General features: G+C 34.5%; 1 protein-coding gene across 7 annotated transcripts in view; it reads right to left on the bottom strand.

Annotated features, from left to right (window-relative positions):
• STXBP5 (syntaxin binding protein 5) overlaps positions 1-20,296 on the bottom strand; it is a 166,140-nt gene that overhangs the window by 130,450 nt on the left and 15,394 nt on the right. For all 7 annotated transcript variants that reach the window (XM_007112878.4, XM_007112877.4, XM_055087449.1 and 4 more), the window contains exons 3-4: positions 6,304-6,385; positions 3,118-3,218 (exon numbers count right to left, since the gene is read on the bottom strand). In XM_007112878.4, the coding sequence (XP_007112940.1) occupies positions 3,118-3,218; positions 6,304-6,385 (183 nt within the window). The remainder of the gene's footprint in view (positions 1-3,117; positions 3,219-6,303; positions 6,386-20,296) is intronic.

The following is a 20,296-nucleotide window of genomic DNA, read 5'->3' on the forward strand; positions in this document are numbered from 1 at the left end:
AAGACTGGCTGTTCCTCAGCCAGGATTCTGGAATAAAACTGATAATGAAAAGGAAGAGAGTTCCAGCAAATCCACAAAGAACATATAGCATAAGTAAAAATAAACTGTTGCTCTTTTAAGTCTTTCAGATTTTGAGTATTTTGTTACCACAGCATAACACCAGACTATCCTGATACAGATATAAAAACTGAATGCAAGGCAGTTGTGTAAAGAAAAGAATGGATTTCTACAAATGAGAGAGATGGAAGGATGGGCAGGAGGTGACAGGCTTCTATCCCTCCCCTGCCTGGGGCAGCTGCTCCAACAGAAGGCTTCCATCAGAGTATTGATTACAGGGCATTAGGAAAAGTCATGAATGACAGAGAGTTCAGGGTGAGGGGCAGAATAAGCCTTGCCACCATAGGCAGGTTGCTAGACCTGGGGGAAAGCCTCTACTATGCCTTCCCCTCCCAACCTGTAACCAGGTGCTGAGGAGAAGTAGGCTCCTCCCAAATGCCACCTCTCTCTTTCTTGCCATTTGAGGAAATCTGAACTTTAGTCTTGAGAGAATATAACAAGGTTCATTCATGAGGCATCAGGTCCATTTCTTAGCACGCAAGTACAAAAGCTGCCATACAAGTTTGTAGCCATCCTAGAGGATTTCATCCAAAGAAGATATTCAAGGACCAAGTTACTCATGCTACAGTTTCTTGTTTCTTGTTGTCCTAATAAAGGCCGAGGAGAAGCTCAACTTTGAACAGAATCAACTAGTTTCTGCTGGTGAGGTGGGTAAAGTGTATTACAGAACTCAAAACTGGGAACTCCATCAGTTCATTTCATTTGTAACTTTTAGGATCACCTCATACAATCGTATAGGCTGTGCCCTGCATAACAGCACCCAACCAAGGAGGGGAGTGGTGGACTCTGAAGCTGCCTCCACCAAGAAGGGCTACTTTTTTGTATTTCACACAAAGGTGCCTTCTGTGTGTCAAGATATGTGCCTACAGGTACCTTAGAGACTAGCTTACTGTTCCTTATCCACATTTATCAGAATTTCTTGGAGACCATCCTTAGGGGTACTATACAGGAGACTTACTATGTACCAGACAATCATGGGACTCTGACCACTCTGGAACTCCTTGAGGTTTGATCCTTCCTGAAGATTACCATGATAACCTGCAGTGTATGTTTGTGAACTTGGACCATATACTGCCACGTTCCTGTGTCTCAATGACGAATATGGGCATGCCACTGGAGAATGAGTTATCAGAAATATTCTTCTACTAGAATTCTACATCCTGGAAGAAACCCTTCAGTGGATGGTGGTTTAAGAGAACTTCTACAGCACTACACCGATCAAATGACACCACTCTGATGTGCTAGAGCACAGGTTTTCTTAACTTTGACACTATTGATATTTCGGACCAGATAATTCTTTGTTATGGGATGGGGGGCTGTCTTGCGATTTGTAACATATTTGACAGTAGCCCTGGTTTTATCTACTAGATGCCATTAGCACTGCTCGCCCACCCGCAACTCCCAACTGTATAAAAACATGTCTCCAGACATTGTCAAATGCCCTCTGGCAGGTAAAAATGCACCAGGTTGACAACAACTCTGCTAGATCTACACTTCCATTTCCAGTATGAGACTGACGGCAAGAAGATATGTACTGGGACTAAGATGCCCACCACTATTTCCACCAGCCCTATGGCATTTGAGGCTGATGGAGGGCTCCCCTTGAGATCCCACTGGCAAACATACAAAGAAACTCTGCCCAGCAAGTTGAGATAGCCCTACTCCCATCAGGCAGAAAAGTATGAACCTTGACTTTTTGCTTGCTTTTCCTCCCCTATCTCATCCCTCCCTCCTTCCATTAACCCCTCCTTCTACTTCTCCTAGAAGTAGAACCACGATTCCAAGCCACTTAGATGATTTATCTTCCCAGACAAGATGTAGCCCAATAGCAAACTTTGCTACTGACCCCCTGCCAGCTCTGGCCTGGCATACAATGTAGACATGCCCTGGCATTGGCTAGAAAAGTCTGGATTGCTATATTCCCAGCAGCCTCTTTAGCTTGCCTACTTTGGAAAGCCACTGTGGGCAGGAGCCCAGGCTCACAAACAGACTGATCAGTTTATACAACCTGAATGGATTGATATTTATCAAAACAGGGACATGGCCTGATCCTTGGACATGGATTGGGCAGTCTAATGCCTGCCTTCCCACAGGCATGGCCTGACACTAACTCCACTGCATTTAGATACTAGCTAGACCTAGATTTCTTAACCTTAACACACAAACACACACCAAAATTATATCTCATAAGCAATGGGGGAGGGGGGACTATATTCCTTACTCATAGTTCATGCCAAAATAAGTTCCATATGAATCAAAGTTTAAGCATAAAAATGCAACTATAAGAGCACTACAAAAAAATATGGGAGAACATTTAATAAAATTGGAGTGAAAATGGCCTTTCCAATCAAAGCACAAAACTCAGGTCATGTGAGAGATTTCTTTGACCAAGTCGTTCCACGTCTACAAATTTATCTTACAGATATACTTGCTAAGTGGACAAAGAAATATATGTAACATCACAGAGCATAATGAACAGCAGACTGAAAATGATATGTGTCCATTTATATCAAATCCAGTCCTGGATATATCAAATGTCCAGTCAATTGATGAAGACTGACTGAATAAAATATGGCACTTTGATACAATGAAATATCATGTAGTTATGAAAATGACTAAAGAAGATTTAAATATACCAATATGAAATGACCTATCAGATATATTGCTAAGTGAACACAAGTTACAGAAAGAATATGTAATGCCTTCCCTTTTATGCAAATAAGATAGCTATATGGAGAGATTTTTGCTTATGTATACAGACTGTAAGTATGTCTAGAAGGACACAAAAGAAATTTATGTGGGTACCTCTGGAGAGGAAGATGAGTCTGGAAAGGAAGGAAACTTGCTTTTTATTGTATATGCTTTGAAGTTTTTGAATTAGTTTTTAGATTGTGCATAAAATCCATCACAAAAAAATGAAATAAAGAATAAAATTCAAAGGAAAAAATTTCAAAAAATAGCAAATAACATATATATATAAATAACTGAGAAAATTCTTACCTTTCTCTGCAAAATTTAAGTGAATGTAGTATGGCAGGTCTCTTTTGACGTAAATTCCATAAATGTAAGGTGTCATCAGCCAAGGCACTCACAAGAGCTCCCTTAAAAATAAAGTGTAATATATTTTATATAGAATACATTTACAAACATTAACGCTACTAAAGAGCTACCAAAAAAATCTTCCCAAATTTCAAAACTCTCTGCCAATAGATTTAGTTCTGAGAAACATGTGCCTCACCCAAATTCTAAACAGCAGATGTAAAAGAGTGTATTATGTGTATATGTATGTAAAAAAATTATGCTTCAACTTTAACAATTTAAAGTATAATTTAATACCTTATAAACTAAAAGTGTACTAGGATCTAGTTAGATACAGTTATAATTGATAACTAGCTATGTAAAATTAGAAGTCAGACTATAAGTTACTTGGTCCCTATAGTTCATCCTTCCTTGACTATATATGAAGTAACCTTCCCATTTTATTTGGCTTAAGACAAATCCTTATGAGTGTACTCTGCTTGGATTATAATTCTACCACTAGAATGATATGGAAAACAAAAATAGCATTCAGCACTGTATAATTTCAATGTCCAAAGGGCTGAAAAATCTGACTAATTTAGAAAGTTAAAACAGCTGATACTATTAAATACTATTAAGTCTGGAGAAGAAAACCTTTGGCAGTATGTGAGAATCATGCAAGGGGCTCAGTCTCACCCCAGACCTGACAAATCAGAAATTTCAGAGCAAGGACCATTGCAGGTGTATTTTTAAAAATCTCCAGAGGTGATTCTGATGTGTGAATACGATTAAGAATCTATAGGCTAAGGCTGATTTATTAAGACATATGAATGTTTTTCCTCAAAAGAGGAAGATACTCCTCATCTCCACTGAGAGAAGAAGATAAAAGATGCAACACGAAGAACTTTAATTTCAAAAAAGATTTGCAATTCCAGTCCTTTAGGTTATTATAAGAAATCTTAAAATTTCCCTCTTTTAAAATAGGAGAGTTTCTCATTTATCTAAGAGAACTAAAATAGCTCTGAAGACAAGATTTACATTAAATGATCTCTCCAAGTCCTTTCCAATTTGAAATTCTATGAGGGCTACTCTACTGTGTAACTCCTATTGCTACAACATGACTATTGGAAAACAGAAATACAGGAAGCCCACATACTCTTCCTTTCACTAGAAAGCATCCACTTATCTCTATCACTTTGAAGCAGAGAAACTAAAAGGATTCAGAGTATCAAAGATTTGTACTTTTCATTCTTACTTCTACCAGTTTCAGACCAGGTCATCTTCTTTCTCAAGATGTTTGCCCCATCTTTGTATTTCAAGGAAGAAGAGAAGATGTGGAGCCAAAATGGCAATCACAGCTGACCGCCTAAGGTGGCTCACTTACCTACATGTGGTTTTCCAAAACTGAAAGCAAATAGCTTCTCCCAATTGTCAGATTCCCAGAGCCATCACCATGTAAATATTCCTATTCTGCTAAGCATTTTTAAAAACTGTCATTTTTAAGTACTTAAAAATGTAACAGTTAAGCATGTAAAATAACAGTCATATCAAAGAACTTTATGATAAATTCTATAGAAAAGCAGCTTGTGTTATGAATAATAAGAGCATCAACTAGTTAAGATTTCTACAATTTAGGCATATAAGTAATCTATTTGCAATGTGTTATTTACATTGGCTCATACTGCTTAAAAAAAAAAAAATCTCAACACAAGTATAAAGATGTAGAATAGGTTAGTGGTTGCCAGGGATTGGGGACTGAGAGCAGGAGGGGGTGCAATTAATTATAAAGGGGTAGCCTGAGGGCATTCCTTCATGGTGATGGGACTGATCTGTAACCTTGTTCCTGCTGGTCCTTACATGAAATGTATGCAGGGAATAAAACTGCATGAAACTATACACACATACACACAATGAGTGCATGTAGAAACTGGTGGTGAAATGTAAATAAGGTCTGTAGTCTAGTTAAGAGTATTGTACTGATGTCTTTCTCCTGGTTTAATATTTTACTATTGTTACATAAAATGTTACTATTGGGGGAAATGGGGGAAGGGTACATAGGCCCTCTCTATTCTGAAACTAATTGCCAGTCTAATTATTTCATAATAAAATTTTTTTTAAAAAAAGGAAAAATAATCTCACATATGGATTCAACAACTTTCTACACTGTGGTATTTTTATGTGTGTATTTTAACATTTTACGATGTCTATTATTCAGCCCTACACAGAATACTGAAGTTTTTAAACACTTCCTCTGACCCTGAAAAACCTACACGATTGCATATCATTTGGATCATAGTTTTACTAAAATTTTTATATTACCCTCTTTAACTCTTTACATCAATACTTCCTCTCTTAAATCCTCTGATCTAAAGAAAAGACTTATCAAAAGCTGAAAGTATCGAGTATTTTTTTTTCTCTCATATACATCTAGAAATTTATTCCATGAAACCCAAGGACTTGGGGGCAAAAAGAATGCCCACAAACTATCCTCACATCTAAGTATAGCAGAATCTTTTCTAGAGTAATTTTTCTTCTAGCTTTTCTAGCTTCTAGCTTTTCCTTCTAGCTTCTCCTGCCTGTCACTACTTGCAGTAAACATCTACTGTCAGAGCTGCTCATACTTTTTTAAAACCTGCAAACACATTGTTTACTCTGCTAATAAAATGATGTATCTCTAGCTCCTTCCAAACTTTACATTATATCAGAAAGAAAGGCATCAATTAGTTCAACCAATAAGTGATACAACAAGAACTTTGGACAATAACCAGTTTCTAATGGATTTTGGTTTCCTGGATGTATTTCAAAACAACCCACTGGAGAAATACAATTTGTTATTTATAATAAGGTCAATCTTTGAAAAAACTTTAATGTAGATTTTTATATGTTACATAACTTTCAATATTCTTGAAATAAAATTTAAATGCAGCACACTGTACCAAAAAGATCTACCTTATGCCATTCTATTTTCAACACTGTTTTTGAGAAACATCTTACATTATTTATGTAACTGTCTGTGATGATGCCTTAAAGTGAATTCCTATTAGCTCTGACCTACAAGAAATTCATTTTTGTTCAAATATTTAAATATAATTGCATGCAAGAATTCTGCAAGACGGGATGTGGCCCTATTTCATACATAAGCAGGTGAGATTAAAGCAATTCACTAACCTCATTAATCAGGAACTGGAGCTGGATTACTGCAGCTCCACTGTCATGTTGGCAATAACATTCTACTCCTGGACGACCAAAGCTGTCATTAATTTCATTAAGGAGTTTATGGTATGTGTGAGCTTTTTTATAGCAATTGATAAATTATATAATAGACTCAAATATTTCAATGACCTGATACAGGCTATTTACTAAGGTTGAGATTTAGAGTTAGGTGATTTCTAACAGAAATAAGACAACTGTCCCTTCTAGAAAAAAACAATTAAAAACAGCAATATACAGAACCAAGCTACATATATTTAATATACTTTACTCTGGCCCAAGTTTTTTTCTTTCCCTTAGGGTAAAAAGAGAAAAGGGAGTTGATCTGTAGCGCTTCCAATTTTGCTGAAGTCAAGAAACAAACCTGAAAAGTAGACAAATGTCATTTTAGAATATTGCTTTTAGGTACAATCTTCTTACTGGCACCTTTCATTCCTGTAGTGTCATTTTTAAATAGTGTAAGCTAAAAATATAATGAAGAAGCACATAACTATGTTTGTAATTGTGACAGGTTATATCACCAATGAACGTAAAAATCTTTTACAATATGCTTGAACACAGATTAATATGTAAATATCCATTAATTTGCATATAACAGGAAAAGCACAGCATTTTCTATGTTAAGCATTATAGTAAACTTGTCATATATATTAATTCATTTAATCCTCACAACCATGAAGAATATGTAATTTCCCCCATATAAACAGATAAGAAAACTGAAGCACAGAGAAATTAACTTGTCCCAAGTCATACAACTAGAAAGTATAGCGGAAATTGAATTTGAATAAGCATTCTAGCTCCAGAGTCTATACTCTTAATTGGTAAGTTATGCTGAGTAAAAAAAACAAAACCAAAAAACCCCAAACACTTAGAGAACTTACTACATGCCAGGTATTGTTATACGCTTTTTACCTTCATAAACTTGAGATAAGTTAGCCATTTTAACACACTGCTACACTAATATTTTCACTAGTTAATATTAATTGAAAATAAAAAGTTAAATCTAAAAATAAAATTTGATGGGATTTAATAAAATTATAGCCCTCTTTATACAAAGTCACATTCAAGTGAATAGACTATTTCTATATTCTATTAGTACATGCCCTATGGTTCTTCTTAATTAAAAATAATTGCACCAAAAGGTTAAATTCCTATGTTCTATATATTTTTTTCCCTTTGATTTCTAGAAGTCTTTCTAGGTGATATTTATTTTCAATGGCTTTATATTTCATTACTAGCAATTAACTCTTCTATTATTTTATAAACTAGTAGACTAACTGAACATGTTTAGCCTATAGTACCCTACTCTTTAAATACTTCAAAGTTTTTATTACTATTATTAATATCAGTAGTAGTATTTTTGCTACATCAATTGCCCAAATGCAACTACATGAAGCTAAATTTGAAATTGCTACTATTGGCACTTAGTAGTGCCACATCACACCCTGACAGGCCAAAGATAGGTCTACATTTCTGTTCATCCATTTCTTTTGTCAGATGACAGCAGAGACTTTCACCTTTTAGCCAGTATTTCTAATTTCTAAGTAAGTCTAAGAAATTACTAATTTCTAAGCAATTCTTATCTTTCCAGTTAAAATTCTTCCTGGCACCAATTAGCATATTCTATATTCCCACCTTATATAAATGGAGTAAAATTTCTCTTATCTGACCAGATCAGGATTAACTAATTAAAAATGTAAGCTACTGTAGAGGATGAAAAATTCTACTTACCTATTTTTTCATAAAACATATACAATTCTGCTAATCTTGTGATATTCGCCAAAGATTATTTTCTTTAAGTGTGGATCTATTACTTAGGGTTCAGAATTGTTTTTCTTAAATAAAACATAGCTGTAACTACCCGGGTATAAGATTTGCAGTTTAATTTTTTAAATGGCATTTTAAAGATACTGGAAATGCAAACTAAGTGCAACATTCGCACAGTCTTATTATTTCTTTTCCAGTCATCTACTGCTTTCTCATCCATATAGCATCAGACAGGAAATTTTAACTGATTAACCTTCATGAAGTCTTTCCAAAGTATCTATTTTGGATTTTTATATTTTTAAAAACACTATTTGCATTCACATTTCATCATTATTATTATATATTATTAAAGTGAATTACTTGAGTATAATATCAAATATAAAAGGCACAAACACATTTGTGAATACACAAAACAGATTCATGGTAAGTAAAGAATATGCAAACACCTTTACTAATTTGGGCCTCCTGGAAAATAGCCTACTGGTCTTGAAACTTCCGTATGCTGTGGGCATCTATCAATATTTATTCACAGAGAATGAAAAGTGTCTGTAGGGACTTCCCTGGTGACACAGTGGTTAAGACTCTGAGCTCCCAATGCAGGGAGCCTGGATTCGATCCCTGGTCAGGGAACTAGATCCCATATGCATGCCGCAACTAAGGAGCCCGCCTGCCACAACTAAGACCCGGTGCAACCAAATAAGTAAATAAAATATGAAAAAATAGATGTTTTTAAAAAGTGTCTGTAAATCCAGGAAGTCAGTTACATGGAGATCAAGAAAGGTTTTACTCTTACTCTGTGTGCGACACTATTCTAGACAAAACTGTACTTTTTATGACATTAATATAGTCATTTTACTTCTAGCTAAGATGATAAATATATTTTCTTAAAAATAAGAACCACTTACTGGGTATCTACTAAGTTTTAGCCACCGTGTCTTAAATCCTCACAGTAACTTTAGAAGTTTGCTATCCCAGGAGTTCCCTGGTGGCCTAGTGGTTAGGATTCTGGGCTTTCTGTGCTGGGGCCTGGATTCAATCCCTGGTCGGGGAACTGAGATCTCACAAGCCACGTGGCACGGACAAAAATAAATAAATAAATGTTTGTTATCCATATTTCACAGATGATAATTCTGAGGCTCAGAGAAGTGGTTTTTTTTTTTTTCCCCCCAAGGTTACTACTGATTTATTTCCCTTTTCCTTTGGAAAGGTTAGTAAGTACTGGGCTGCAGCCGACCCTGAAGGGTCCTAACACTAAAAAAGGCCTATGGGGAAAAATTTTATAACAAATCATTACTTCATAATAACAGAAAGTTTAAAATTAAATTTTAAGTAATGAATATTGCTTACATATAATCAACAGATATTAGTGTGGAAAGAACACAAGTTTCAGAGCAAGTAGTTCTCAATCCTGGTGGTATCAGAATTCTGGCTCTACTACAGATTTACTAAACCCAAATTGCCAGAGAAGAAGCTTCAGTGGGTATTTTATTGTTGTTGTTGTGTCCATTGTTATTGTTTAGGTGCCACAGGAACATATGAGGCACAGTGAGAATTAAGACACCTACTTTCAAGACAATGCCAGCTCCATAATTAGTTGCTGGGATCTGCGGAGAATTATTACACCCCTCAAATTTCTCTATAAAATGCTATCTAGTCTAGCTTGCAGAATGGTGGTGAGAATTAAAACTGTAGACTAACCAGATGGTGGCTGTTATTATTTAACACAATGTATTCACTACTTTAACAAGAATTAAAGTTATCTTACAATGAACAAATCGTAATGTAAGAATGTCAACTCAATATATTAGATCACAAAAGACGATGTCATAGATGTAAATATTCATATCCTTTCCTACCTATAATGATTATTGCATATATGGTTCTCCTAATATTTGGCATTACTAAGTTTTAACAGTTTTATTAAAAAATGGTCACTCACTATAACAAAGGTCTTCTTGGAAAATTCACGTTTATTGTGGCTATGTTCAAAACTACACGAGAAAACAAAGCATCTGAAATTAAAACAAAGAAAAACCAAAAGGAAAGATTACATATAAACAATCTACAAAGATATTTTTTATATGTAGAAATATTCACTTATTAATCTGACATTTGCCCTTTTATATACACATGAATCCACTGTAAGGCAAATCCAAATTACAGGCTACACTGAATATTTCTTGGTGTCAATTTATCTTACTTTCTAATTCTGAACTCCAATGTATTCTTTTAAAAATGTTGCAATCTTCCTATCTTAGATACCTTTAGTCTCAATTTTTCTACTGCTCACCTAGCAAGAGCTTTGATATCTACCTAACCTTACCAGTCATCTTTGTTTCTGGAGTAAACCAGCAATTTATCTGACCCGTGACACAGGACAGATACTTCCTGCACAGCTACACTCATGGTTTTTGTCCAGATAAGCACCATCAGAACTCCTGAAGAGGAGCTGCAGAAGGCAAGGCTGTTTGGTTGGGAGCAGAGTTGTTGAATACAGACATGATCTTTGAGTTCAGACATGATCCTCAGGGTGAGCAGACATTCAGTCCTGTCTAAAACAACCATAAGACATTTGGTCCACAACAAAAGGTTCTTGATATTGGGTCCTGTCCAAAACCATTTTGCATAGACCAAATATGCTCATGGACATTTTGGATAGGACTAAATTTTTTTTTTTTGTGGTATGCGGGGCTCTCACTGTTGTGGCCTCTCCCGTTGCGGAGCACAGGCTCCGGACGCACAGGCTCAGCGGCCATGGCTCACGGGCCCAGCCGCTCCGCGGCATGTGGGATCTTCCCGGACCATGGCACGAACCCGTGTCCCCTGCATCGGCAGGCGGATTCTCAACCACTGCGCCACCAGGGAAGCCTGATAGGACTAAATTTAAAGAAACTTTTGGCATGGACCAAATGTCTTATGAGTGTTTTAGACAGGACCAAATGTCCTGCATTTTTAAATAAAACTGTTAATACTTAGTAATGCCAAGCAATAGGGGAAAAAGAAATATTTAAGGAAAAAAATAACATAATAAACCTACCAGTTAATGAAGAATAATCAGGAAGACATATGTAATGACAGATAAGCAGAAACAAAGACTAGATCCAGTAAAATCTTTTATTTTATAATACTGTACCACAAATTAAAAATCAAAATAAGCATTCATCCAATTCTCTAAATGGTTATTATATATACGTATATATTTGGTTGGAAAGGGAGAGAGAAAGGAGGAATTTGGAGGCTTTTAAGTACATCATCATCATCGCAGTAGTTAAGATTTCTTGAACACTTAATGTGTCAAGCACTATACATGTATTACCTCACAAGGAGTACCCTCTATTATAAGCTCTGTTTTTACAAATTAGGAAACTATGTACAACAAGGTTAAATAAATTAGCCAAAGCCATACAGCTAGTTAGTTAGGATGCTGGGGTTTCAACCCAAACAGTCTAACACCAGAACATACAAAGATAGGCAGACACACACACAAATCAAACCTCACTGCCCAAACAGCCAATTTTCACATGTAAATGTCACTTCCTGACTTATTTTAAGTCATTTGAAAACTGGAGAATTAACAATGAGGAAATACTTAAAATCAGTATCACTAAAGTCAGACTTGTCTAAAACAATAAAACTAGACCAAATGTAACTTTTAGTAGAAATTAAACACCATAAAACCAATTAGGCATAAAAAATAAACCAATTAAAATTTTTTTCTAGGTTCATTTTTCATGTTTGTTCATGGTAATAAACACCTATTTTAATAATGAAGCACTATGGACAAGCAGAATAAGCAAAAAGCTGGAGTTTTTTTCCTCAAAATCTGGAGTTCTGTATCTCAAAATTTCAACTAAAATTAGAATAGTCTCCTTACAAATATCATCATGTGTAAAATGATGAGCCAACAAACATTTTAGAGACTATAGCCATGTGAGAGGAACAGTTCTTAGTAAAATTAAATAAGATACTAAAATGAGTAAACAACCCTGTCTTCAAAAAACAGAATCAAAACACTGTATTAGTAGAACAAAGGAAAAAACCACATGATCATCCCAATAGAAAAAGTCTTTGACAAAATCCAATGCCCTTTCATGATAAAGCACTCAAGGAGAAAGGAACTTCCTCAACTTGACAAAGGCCATATATGAAAAACCCACAGTTAACATTATTATACTAATGCTGAAAGACTGTATGTTTTTGTGATAAGCTCAGGAAAAACACATGATGTCCACTTCTACCATTTCTACTCAACATTATACAGGACATTCTAGCCAGGGAAAACAGACAAGAAAAAGAAATACAAAGTGTCCATGTTGGAAAGGAAGAAATAAAGTAAAACTATCACTACATGATCTTGTAGATGGAAAATTCAAAATCTTAAAATTTAGAATAAACTAAAATATTCAATAAAAAACTATTAGAATGAATAAATGAGGTCAGCAAGGTTGCACAACATAAGATCAATATACAAAAATCAACTGTACTTCTACACACTGGCAATAAACAATCTGAAGTGGAATTAAGAAAATAATTCCATTTATAAGAATGTCACAAAGAATAAAATACTTTGGAATAAATTTATCCAAAGAAGCGCAAGACTTGTGCACTGAAAACTACAAAACATTGTTGAAACAAGATCTAAGTAAATGGAAAGACATCCCATACTCATGAAACAGAAGACATAATAATTGTGAAGATGGCAATATTCAAACTGACCTACAAAATTAACACAATATCAGAATCCCAGCTGTTTGCAGAAACTGACAAGCTGATCCTAAAATTCACATGGAAACACAAGGAACCCAGAACAGCAAAACAATCTTGACAAAGAAAAAAGTTGGAAGACTCACAATTCCAATTTCAAAACTTACTACAATGTTATAGTAAACAAGACAGTGTGGTATTAGCATAAGGGTAGATATATAGATCAATGGAATGATCTAAGAGTCCAGAAACAAATATTTATGATCAATTGACTCTGACAAGGATGTCAAGACACTTTAATGGAGAAAGAATAGTCTTTTCAACAAATGGTACTGGGACAAACGGATATCCACATAAAAAAGAATGAATTTGGATCCCTATCTCACACTATATACAAATGCTAGCTCAAAATGGAACAGAGATCTAAATGTAAGAGCTAAAACTAGAAGACTCTTAGAGGAAAACATACGAGTTAATCATTGTGACCACAGATAAAGTCATGGTTTCTTAGATATAAGACCAAAAGCACAAGCCACAAAGAAAAAAAAAAAGATAAATTGGACTTCATCAAAATTAAAAGCATTTGTGCCTCAAAGGACACCATCAAGAAAGTGAAAAGACAATCCACGGAATGGGAGAAAATATTTGTGAATCATATCTTATAAGGATTTAATATCCAGAATATATAAAGAGTTTAACAACTGAACAAAAAGACCACCCAATTTAAAAATGGGGAAAGAAAAATGAACAGAGATTTCTCAAAAGATATGCAAACAGCCAAAATATATACGAAAAGATGCTCAACATCATTAGTCATTAGGGAAATGCAAATCAAAACCATAATGAAATATCACTTCACACCCTCTTGTATGGCTGTAATAAAGACAACAACAACAAGGTTTGGTGAGGATGTGGAGAAATTAGAACTCTCAATTATTGCTGGGATGAATATAAAATGGTGCAGCCACTTTGGAAAATACAGTGGCAATTCCTCTATTATATACACAGAGTTAACATATGACTCAGCAATTCCACTGCTATGGATAAAAATAAGAGAAATGAAAACATACATACACAAAACTTCTACACAAATGTTCACAGGAGCATTATTCATAATAGCCAAAAAAGAGGAAAATCCAAATGTCCATCAACTGATCATTAGATAAATAATATGTAGTAGACTTATACAATGGAATATTCAGCCATAAAAAGAAATAATACACACTACAATATGGATAAACCTTGAAATTATAATGCTAAGTAAAAGAAGCCAATCATAAAAGACTACACATTATATGACTGCATTTATATGAAATGTCCTAAATAAAATCTATAGAAAAAGAAAGTAGATATGTGGTTGTGAAGGATTGTGTAGAGAGGGTGATGGGGACGAATTGCTAATAGGTATAAGGTTTCTTACTGTGGTAATGAAAACGTTCTGAAATAAAAAAGTGCTGATGATTGCATAACTCTGAATATAATGAAAAGCACTGAACTGTACTTTAAAAGGGTGAATTTTATGGTATATTCAAATATTTCAATACAACGTATCTTAAAAAAGAATCAGCTTGAATGAATGAAAATAGCCAAAAATAAAAGACTGAATTTAAAGCAAAAATGATTGTAGTTACTAATGAAACAAGTTAAAACATTATATTCTTAAATATAATTTAAAAATCCCTTTTATCTGAGATTCAACTGGAGAACTTTGATATCCTGTGCAGTTTCTGAAGATACACTTATATCCTGCAAAGTTTAAAAATAAGAATATGGAAAGCTGTATTTTTCATGAATTCATAACTGACTTATAAATTATCCCATGTTTAATTATGTAATTTGATTATGTAATATTCTGTGAAATAACTTTCTTTGAGCAGATATTCTGCTAACAAACCAAGAAAGACTTTTAAGGGCTTCCCTGGTGGCGCATTGGTTGCGCGTCCGCCTGCCGATGCAGGGGAACCGGGTTCGCGCCCCGGTCTGGGAGGATCCCGGCAGGCGGATTCTCAACCACTGCGCCACCAGGGAAGCCTGATAGGACTAAATTTAAAGAAACTTTTGGCATGGACCAAATGTCTTATGAGTGTTTTAGACAGGACCAAATGTCCTGCATTTTTAAATAAAACTGTTAATACTTAGTAATGCCAAGCAATAGGGGAAAAAGAAATATTTAAGGAAAAAAATAACATAATAAACCTACCAGTTAATGAAGAATAATCAGGAAGACATATGTAATGACAGATAAGCAGAAACAAAGACTAGATCCAGTAAAATCTTTTATTTTATAATACTGTACCACAAATTAAAAATCAAAATAAGCATTCATCCAATTCTCTAAATGGTTATTATATATACGTATATATTTGGTTGGAAAGGGAGAGAGAAAAGAGGAATTTGGAGGCTTTTAAGTACATCATCATCATCGCAGTAGTTAAGATTTCTTGAACACTTAATGTGTCAAGCACTATACATGTATTACCTCACAAGGAGTACCCTCTATTATAAGCTCTGTTTTTACAAATTAGGAAACTATGTACAACAAGGTTAAATAAATTAGCCAAAGCCATACAGCTAGTTAGTTAGGATGCTGGGGTTTCAACCCAAACAGTCTAACACCAGAACATACAAAGATAGGCAGACACACACACAAATCAAACCTCACTGCCCAAACAGCCAATTTTCACATGTAAATGTCACTTCCTGACTTATTTTAAGTCATTTGAAAACTGGAGAATTAACAATGAGGAAATACTTAAAATCAGTATCACTAAAGTCAGACTTGTCTAAAACAATAAAACTAGACCAAATGTAACTTTTAGTAGAAATTAAACACCATAAAACCAATTAGGCATAAAAAATAAACCAATTAAAATTTTTTTCTAGGTTCATTTTTCATGTTTGTTCATGGTAATAAACACCTATTTTAATAATGAAGCACTATGGACAAGCAGAATAAGCAAAAAGCTGGAGTTTTTTTCCTCAAAATCTGGAGTTCTGTATCTCAAAATTTCAACTAAAATTAGAATAGTCTCCTTACAAATATCATCATGTGTAAAATGATGAGCCAACAAACATTTTAGAGACTATAGCCATGTGAGAGGAACAGTTCTTAGTAAAATTAAATAAGATACTAAAATGAGTAAACAACCCTGTCTTCAAAAAACAGAATCAAAACACTGTATTAGTAGAACAAAGGAAAAAACCACATGATCATCCCAATAGAAAAAGTCTTTGACAAAATCCAATGCCCTTTCATGATAAAGCACTCAAGGAGAAAGGAACTTCCTCAACTTGACAAAGGCCATATATGAAAAACCCACAGTTAACATTATTATACTAATGCTGAAAGACTGTATGTTTTTGTGATAAGCTCAGGAAAAACACATGATGTCCACTTCTACCATTTCTACTCAACATTATACAGGACATTCTAGCCAGGGAAAACAGACAAGAAAAAGAAATACAAAGTGTCCATGTTGGAAAGGAAGAAATAAAGTAAAACTATCACTACATGATCTTGTAGATGGAAAATTCAAAATCTTAAAATTTAGAATAAACTAAAATATTCAATAAAAAACTATTAGAATGAATAAATGAGGTCAGCAAGGTTGCACAACATAAGATCAATATACAAAAATCAACTGTACTTCTACACACTGGCAATAAACAATCTGAAGTGGAATTAAGAAAATAATTCCATTTATAAGAATGTCACAAAGAATAAAATACTTTGGAATAAATTTATCCAAAGAAGCGCAAGACTTGTGCACTGAAAACTACAAAACATTGTTGAAACAAGATCTAAGTAAATGGAAAGACATCCCATACTCATGAAACAGAAGACATAATAATTGTGAAGATGGCAATATTCAAACTGACCTACAAAATTAACACAATATCAGAATCCCAGCTGTTTGCAGAAACTGACAAGCTGATCCTAAAATTCACATGGAAACACAAGGAACCCAGAACAGCAAAACAATCTTGACAAAGAAAAAAGTTGGAAGACTCACAATTCCAATTTCAAAACTTACTACAATGTTATAGTAAACAAGACAGTGTGGTATTAGCATAAGGGTAGATATATAGATCAATGGAATGATCTAAGAGTCCAGAAACAAATATTTATGATCAATTGACTCTGACAAGGATGTCAAGACACTTTAATGGAGAAAGAATAGTCTTTTCAACAAATGGTACTGGGACAAACGGATATCCACATAAAAAAGAATGAATTTGGATCCCTATCTCACACTATATACAAATGCTAGCTCAAAATGGAACGGAGATCTAAATGTAAGAGCTAAAACTAGAAGACTCTTAGAGGAAAACATACGAGTTAATCATTGTGACCACAGATAAAGTCATGGTTTCTTAGATATAAGACCAAAAGCACAAGCCACAAAGAAAAAAAAAAAGATAAATTGGACTTCATCAAAATTAAAAGCATTTGTGCCTCAAAGGACACCATCAAGAAAGTGAAAAGACAATCCACGGAATGGGAGAAAATATTTGTGAATCATATCTTATAAGGATTTAATATCCAGAATATATAAAGAGTTTAACAACTGAACAAAAAGACCACCCAATTTAAAAATGGGGAAAGAAAAATGAACAGAGATTTCTCAAAAGATATGCAAACAGCCAAAATATATACGAAAAGATGCTCAACATCATTAGTCATTAGGGAAATGCAAATCAAAACCATAATGAAATATCACTTCACACCCTCTTGTATGGCTGTAATAAAGACAACAACAACAAGGTTTGGTGAGGATGTGGAGAAATTAGAACTCTCAATTATTGCTGGGATGAATATAAAATGGTGCAGCCACTTTGGAAAATACAGTGGCAATTCCTCTATTATATACACAGAGTTAACATATGACTCAGCAATTCCACTGCTATGGATAAAAATAAGAGAAATGAAAACATACATACACAAAACTTCTACACAAATGTTCACAGGAGCATTATTCATAATAGCCAAAAAAGAGGAAAATCCAAATGTCCATCAACTGATCATTAGATAAATAATATGTAGTAGACTTATACAATGGAATATTCAGCCATAAAAAGAAATAATACACACTACAATATGGATAAACCTTGAAATTATAATGCTAAGTAAAAGAAGCCAATCATAAAAGACTACACATTATATGACTGCATTTATATGAAATGTCCTAAATAAAATCTATAGAAAAAGAAAGTAGATACGTGGTTGTGAAGGATTGGGTAGAGAGGGTGATGGGGACGGATTGCTAATAGGTATAAGGTTTCTTACTGTGGTAATGAAAACGTTCTGAAATAAAAAAGTGCTGATGATTGCATAACTCTGAATATAATGAAAAGCACTGAACTGTACTTTAAAAGGGTGAATTTTATGGTATATTCAAATATTTCAATACAACGTATCTTAAAAAAGAATCAGCTTGAATGAATGAAAATAGCCAAAAATAAAAGACTGAATTTAAAGCAAAAATGATTGTAGTTACTAATGAAACAAGTTAAAACATTATATTCTTAAATATAATTTAAAAATCCCTTTTATCTGAGATTCAACTGGAGAACTTTGATATCCTGTGCAGTTTCTGAAGATACACTTATATCCTGCAAAGTTTAAAAATAAGAATATGGAAAGCTGTATTTTTCATGAATTCATAACTGACTTATAAATTATCCCATGTTTAATTATGTAATTTGATTATGTAATATTCTGTGAAATAACTTTCTTTGAGCAGATATTCTGCTAACAAACCAAGAAAGACTTTTAAGGGCTTCCCTGGTGGCGCAGTGGTTGCGCGTCCGCCTGCCGATGCAGGGGAACCGGGTTCGCGCCCCGGTCTGGGAGGATCCCACATGCCGCGGAGCGGCTGGGCCCGTGAGCCATGGCCGCTGGGCCTGCGCGTCCGGAGCCTGTGCTCCGCAATGGGAGAGGCCACAACAGAGGGAGGCCCGCATACCGCAAAAAAAAAAAAAAAAAAAAGAAAGACTTTTAAGGGTAAATTGTTCCTTCCTGCCACAGTAAGAATACTAAACCCAAGAGCATAATTTTAACCCATCAGACACCCTGAAGATTTCCACTAACTTCTGTTACCACTTCTTCTAGTACATTCTTAGACTTTTAGCAAACAGGGTAATTCATAACTCTGTAAGTATTCTAGTAAGCCTTCAAGGTGTCTACTCTGAATTGGCTTACTTTTCTGTGAATAAAAGGTCAGTGGATGATTTTTATTTTTAATGGCCTAAGTCTTGAACCATAATGTCATTATTTTTCAATAACGAAGTTAAAATCTAAATACCACCATAGCCTGGTCAAAGAATATTGATGAAAGCATCCTTAAAACGAAAAGAGGGTGAACTTTAGCATCAGACCAACTCTACCATTTACCCTGAACATAAACAACAAATCAATTAGCACGTGAAAGCTTTCATTTCTTTGTTATTCTATACTGTTATGAGGAATAAATGGGGGGCAACAAATAAATTTAAATAAATAAATGGGGTGCAATAAAAGGGGCAGTACATCATACATTTATCCTGGTCAAGATAATACAACCTATTCAAAAAAATAAAATTTCTAAAAGCAGATAACCAGAGAAAAAAATGGAAATACATACACTGATCTGTGATAACTAAGACAACCTATGTGTGCTGCAGAGTTCTCTTCTGTGAACTGCTTCGCCTGCCTCCTTCGTCTCATCAGTGTGAGGATCACCTGCAAGTTTGAGACTAGACTCTTCAACCTCATAATTAGACTCCATGGTCTTTTTTTTTTATTGCTGGTTCTCACATCCAGTGATAACACTGCTAGGAAGAGGAATAATTCAAACCTGGAATTCCAGTTCCTTTCCATCTTCATAAATATTTTGTACAGCTTCACAGCCCTGTCTCCAAAGGCAACGACAGAGCAAAGTGTCAGCTTATTTCCTTATGGTTGGTTATACCACAAATCTCAAGATGTTATGATTGCTTTAAAATGACATCCTTTCTACACACACTGCACTGAACATGATTCTTATCTACCATTTGCCTCACTAAGAATACTACTACCCTGTCTACCAAACATTTAACCAGTACTTCTCAATTCTGGCTCTACATTATAAGCATCCATGGACATTTAAGACAAAAAAAATTACAGATATCAAACCCCATGCCAGACACACTGAATCAGAATATCTAGAGAAGAAATCCAAACACATGCTTGGGCATTGTTTTGGTTTTTTTTCAGCTCCACAAATCATTCTAATGTATATAGCCATGGTTCAGAACAATTCCAAAACCTTGTGGGCAAAAGTATAACTAAGTATTATCTTCCACAAAATTCATATATTGATATACATACACACATATTGTATACATATATGAATAATTAAATTATCCTGTTTGAAGAAAGAAAGTCTGAAAAATTATCATGAATCCCCTTAATATCTCATCACAGGTCTTACTTTCCAAACTTCTAAAAATTTGCTACTTC

Source organism: Physeter macrocephalus, chromosome 10, assembly GCF_002837175.3.
Source record: "Physeter macrocephalus isolate SW-GA chromosome 10, ASM283717v5, whole genome shotgun sequence".
NCBI classification, from domain to species: Eukaryota; Metazoa; Chordata; class Mammalia; order Artiodactyla; family Physeteridae; genus Physeter; species Physeter macrocephalus.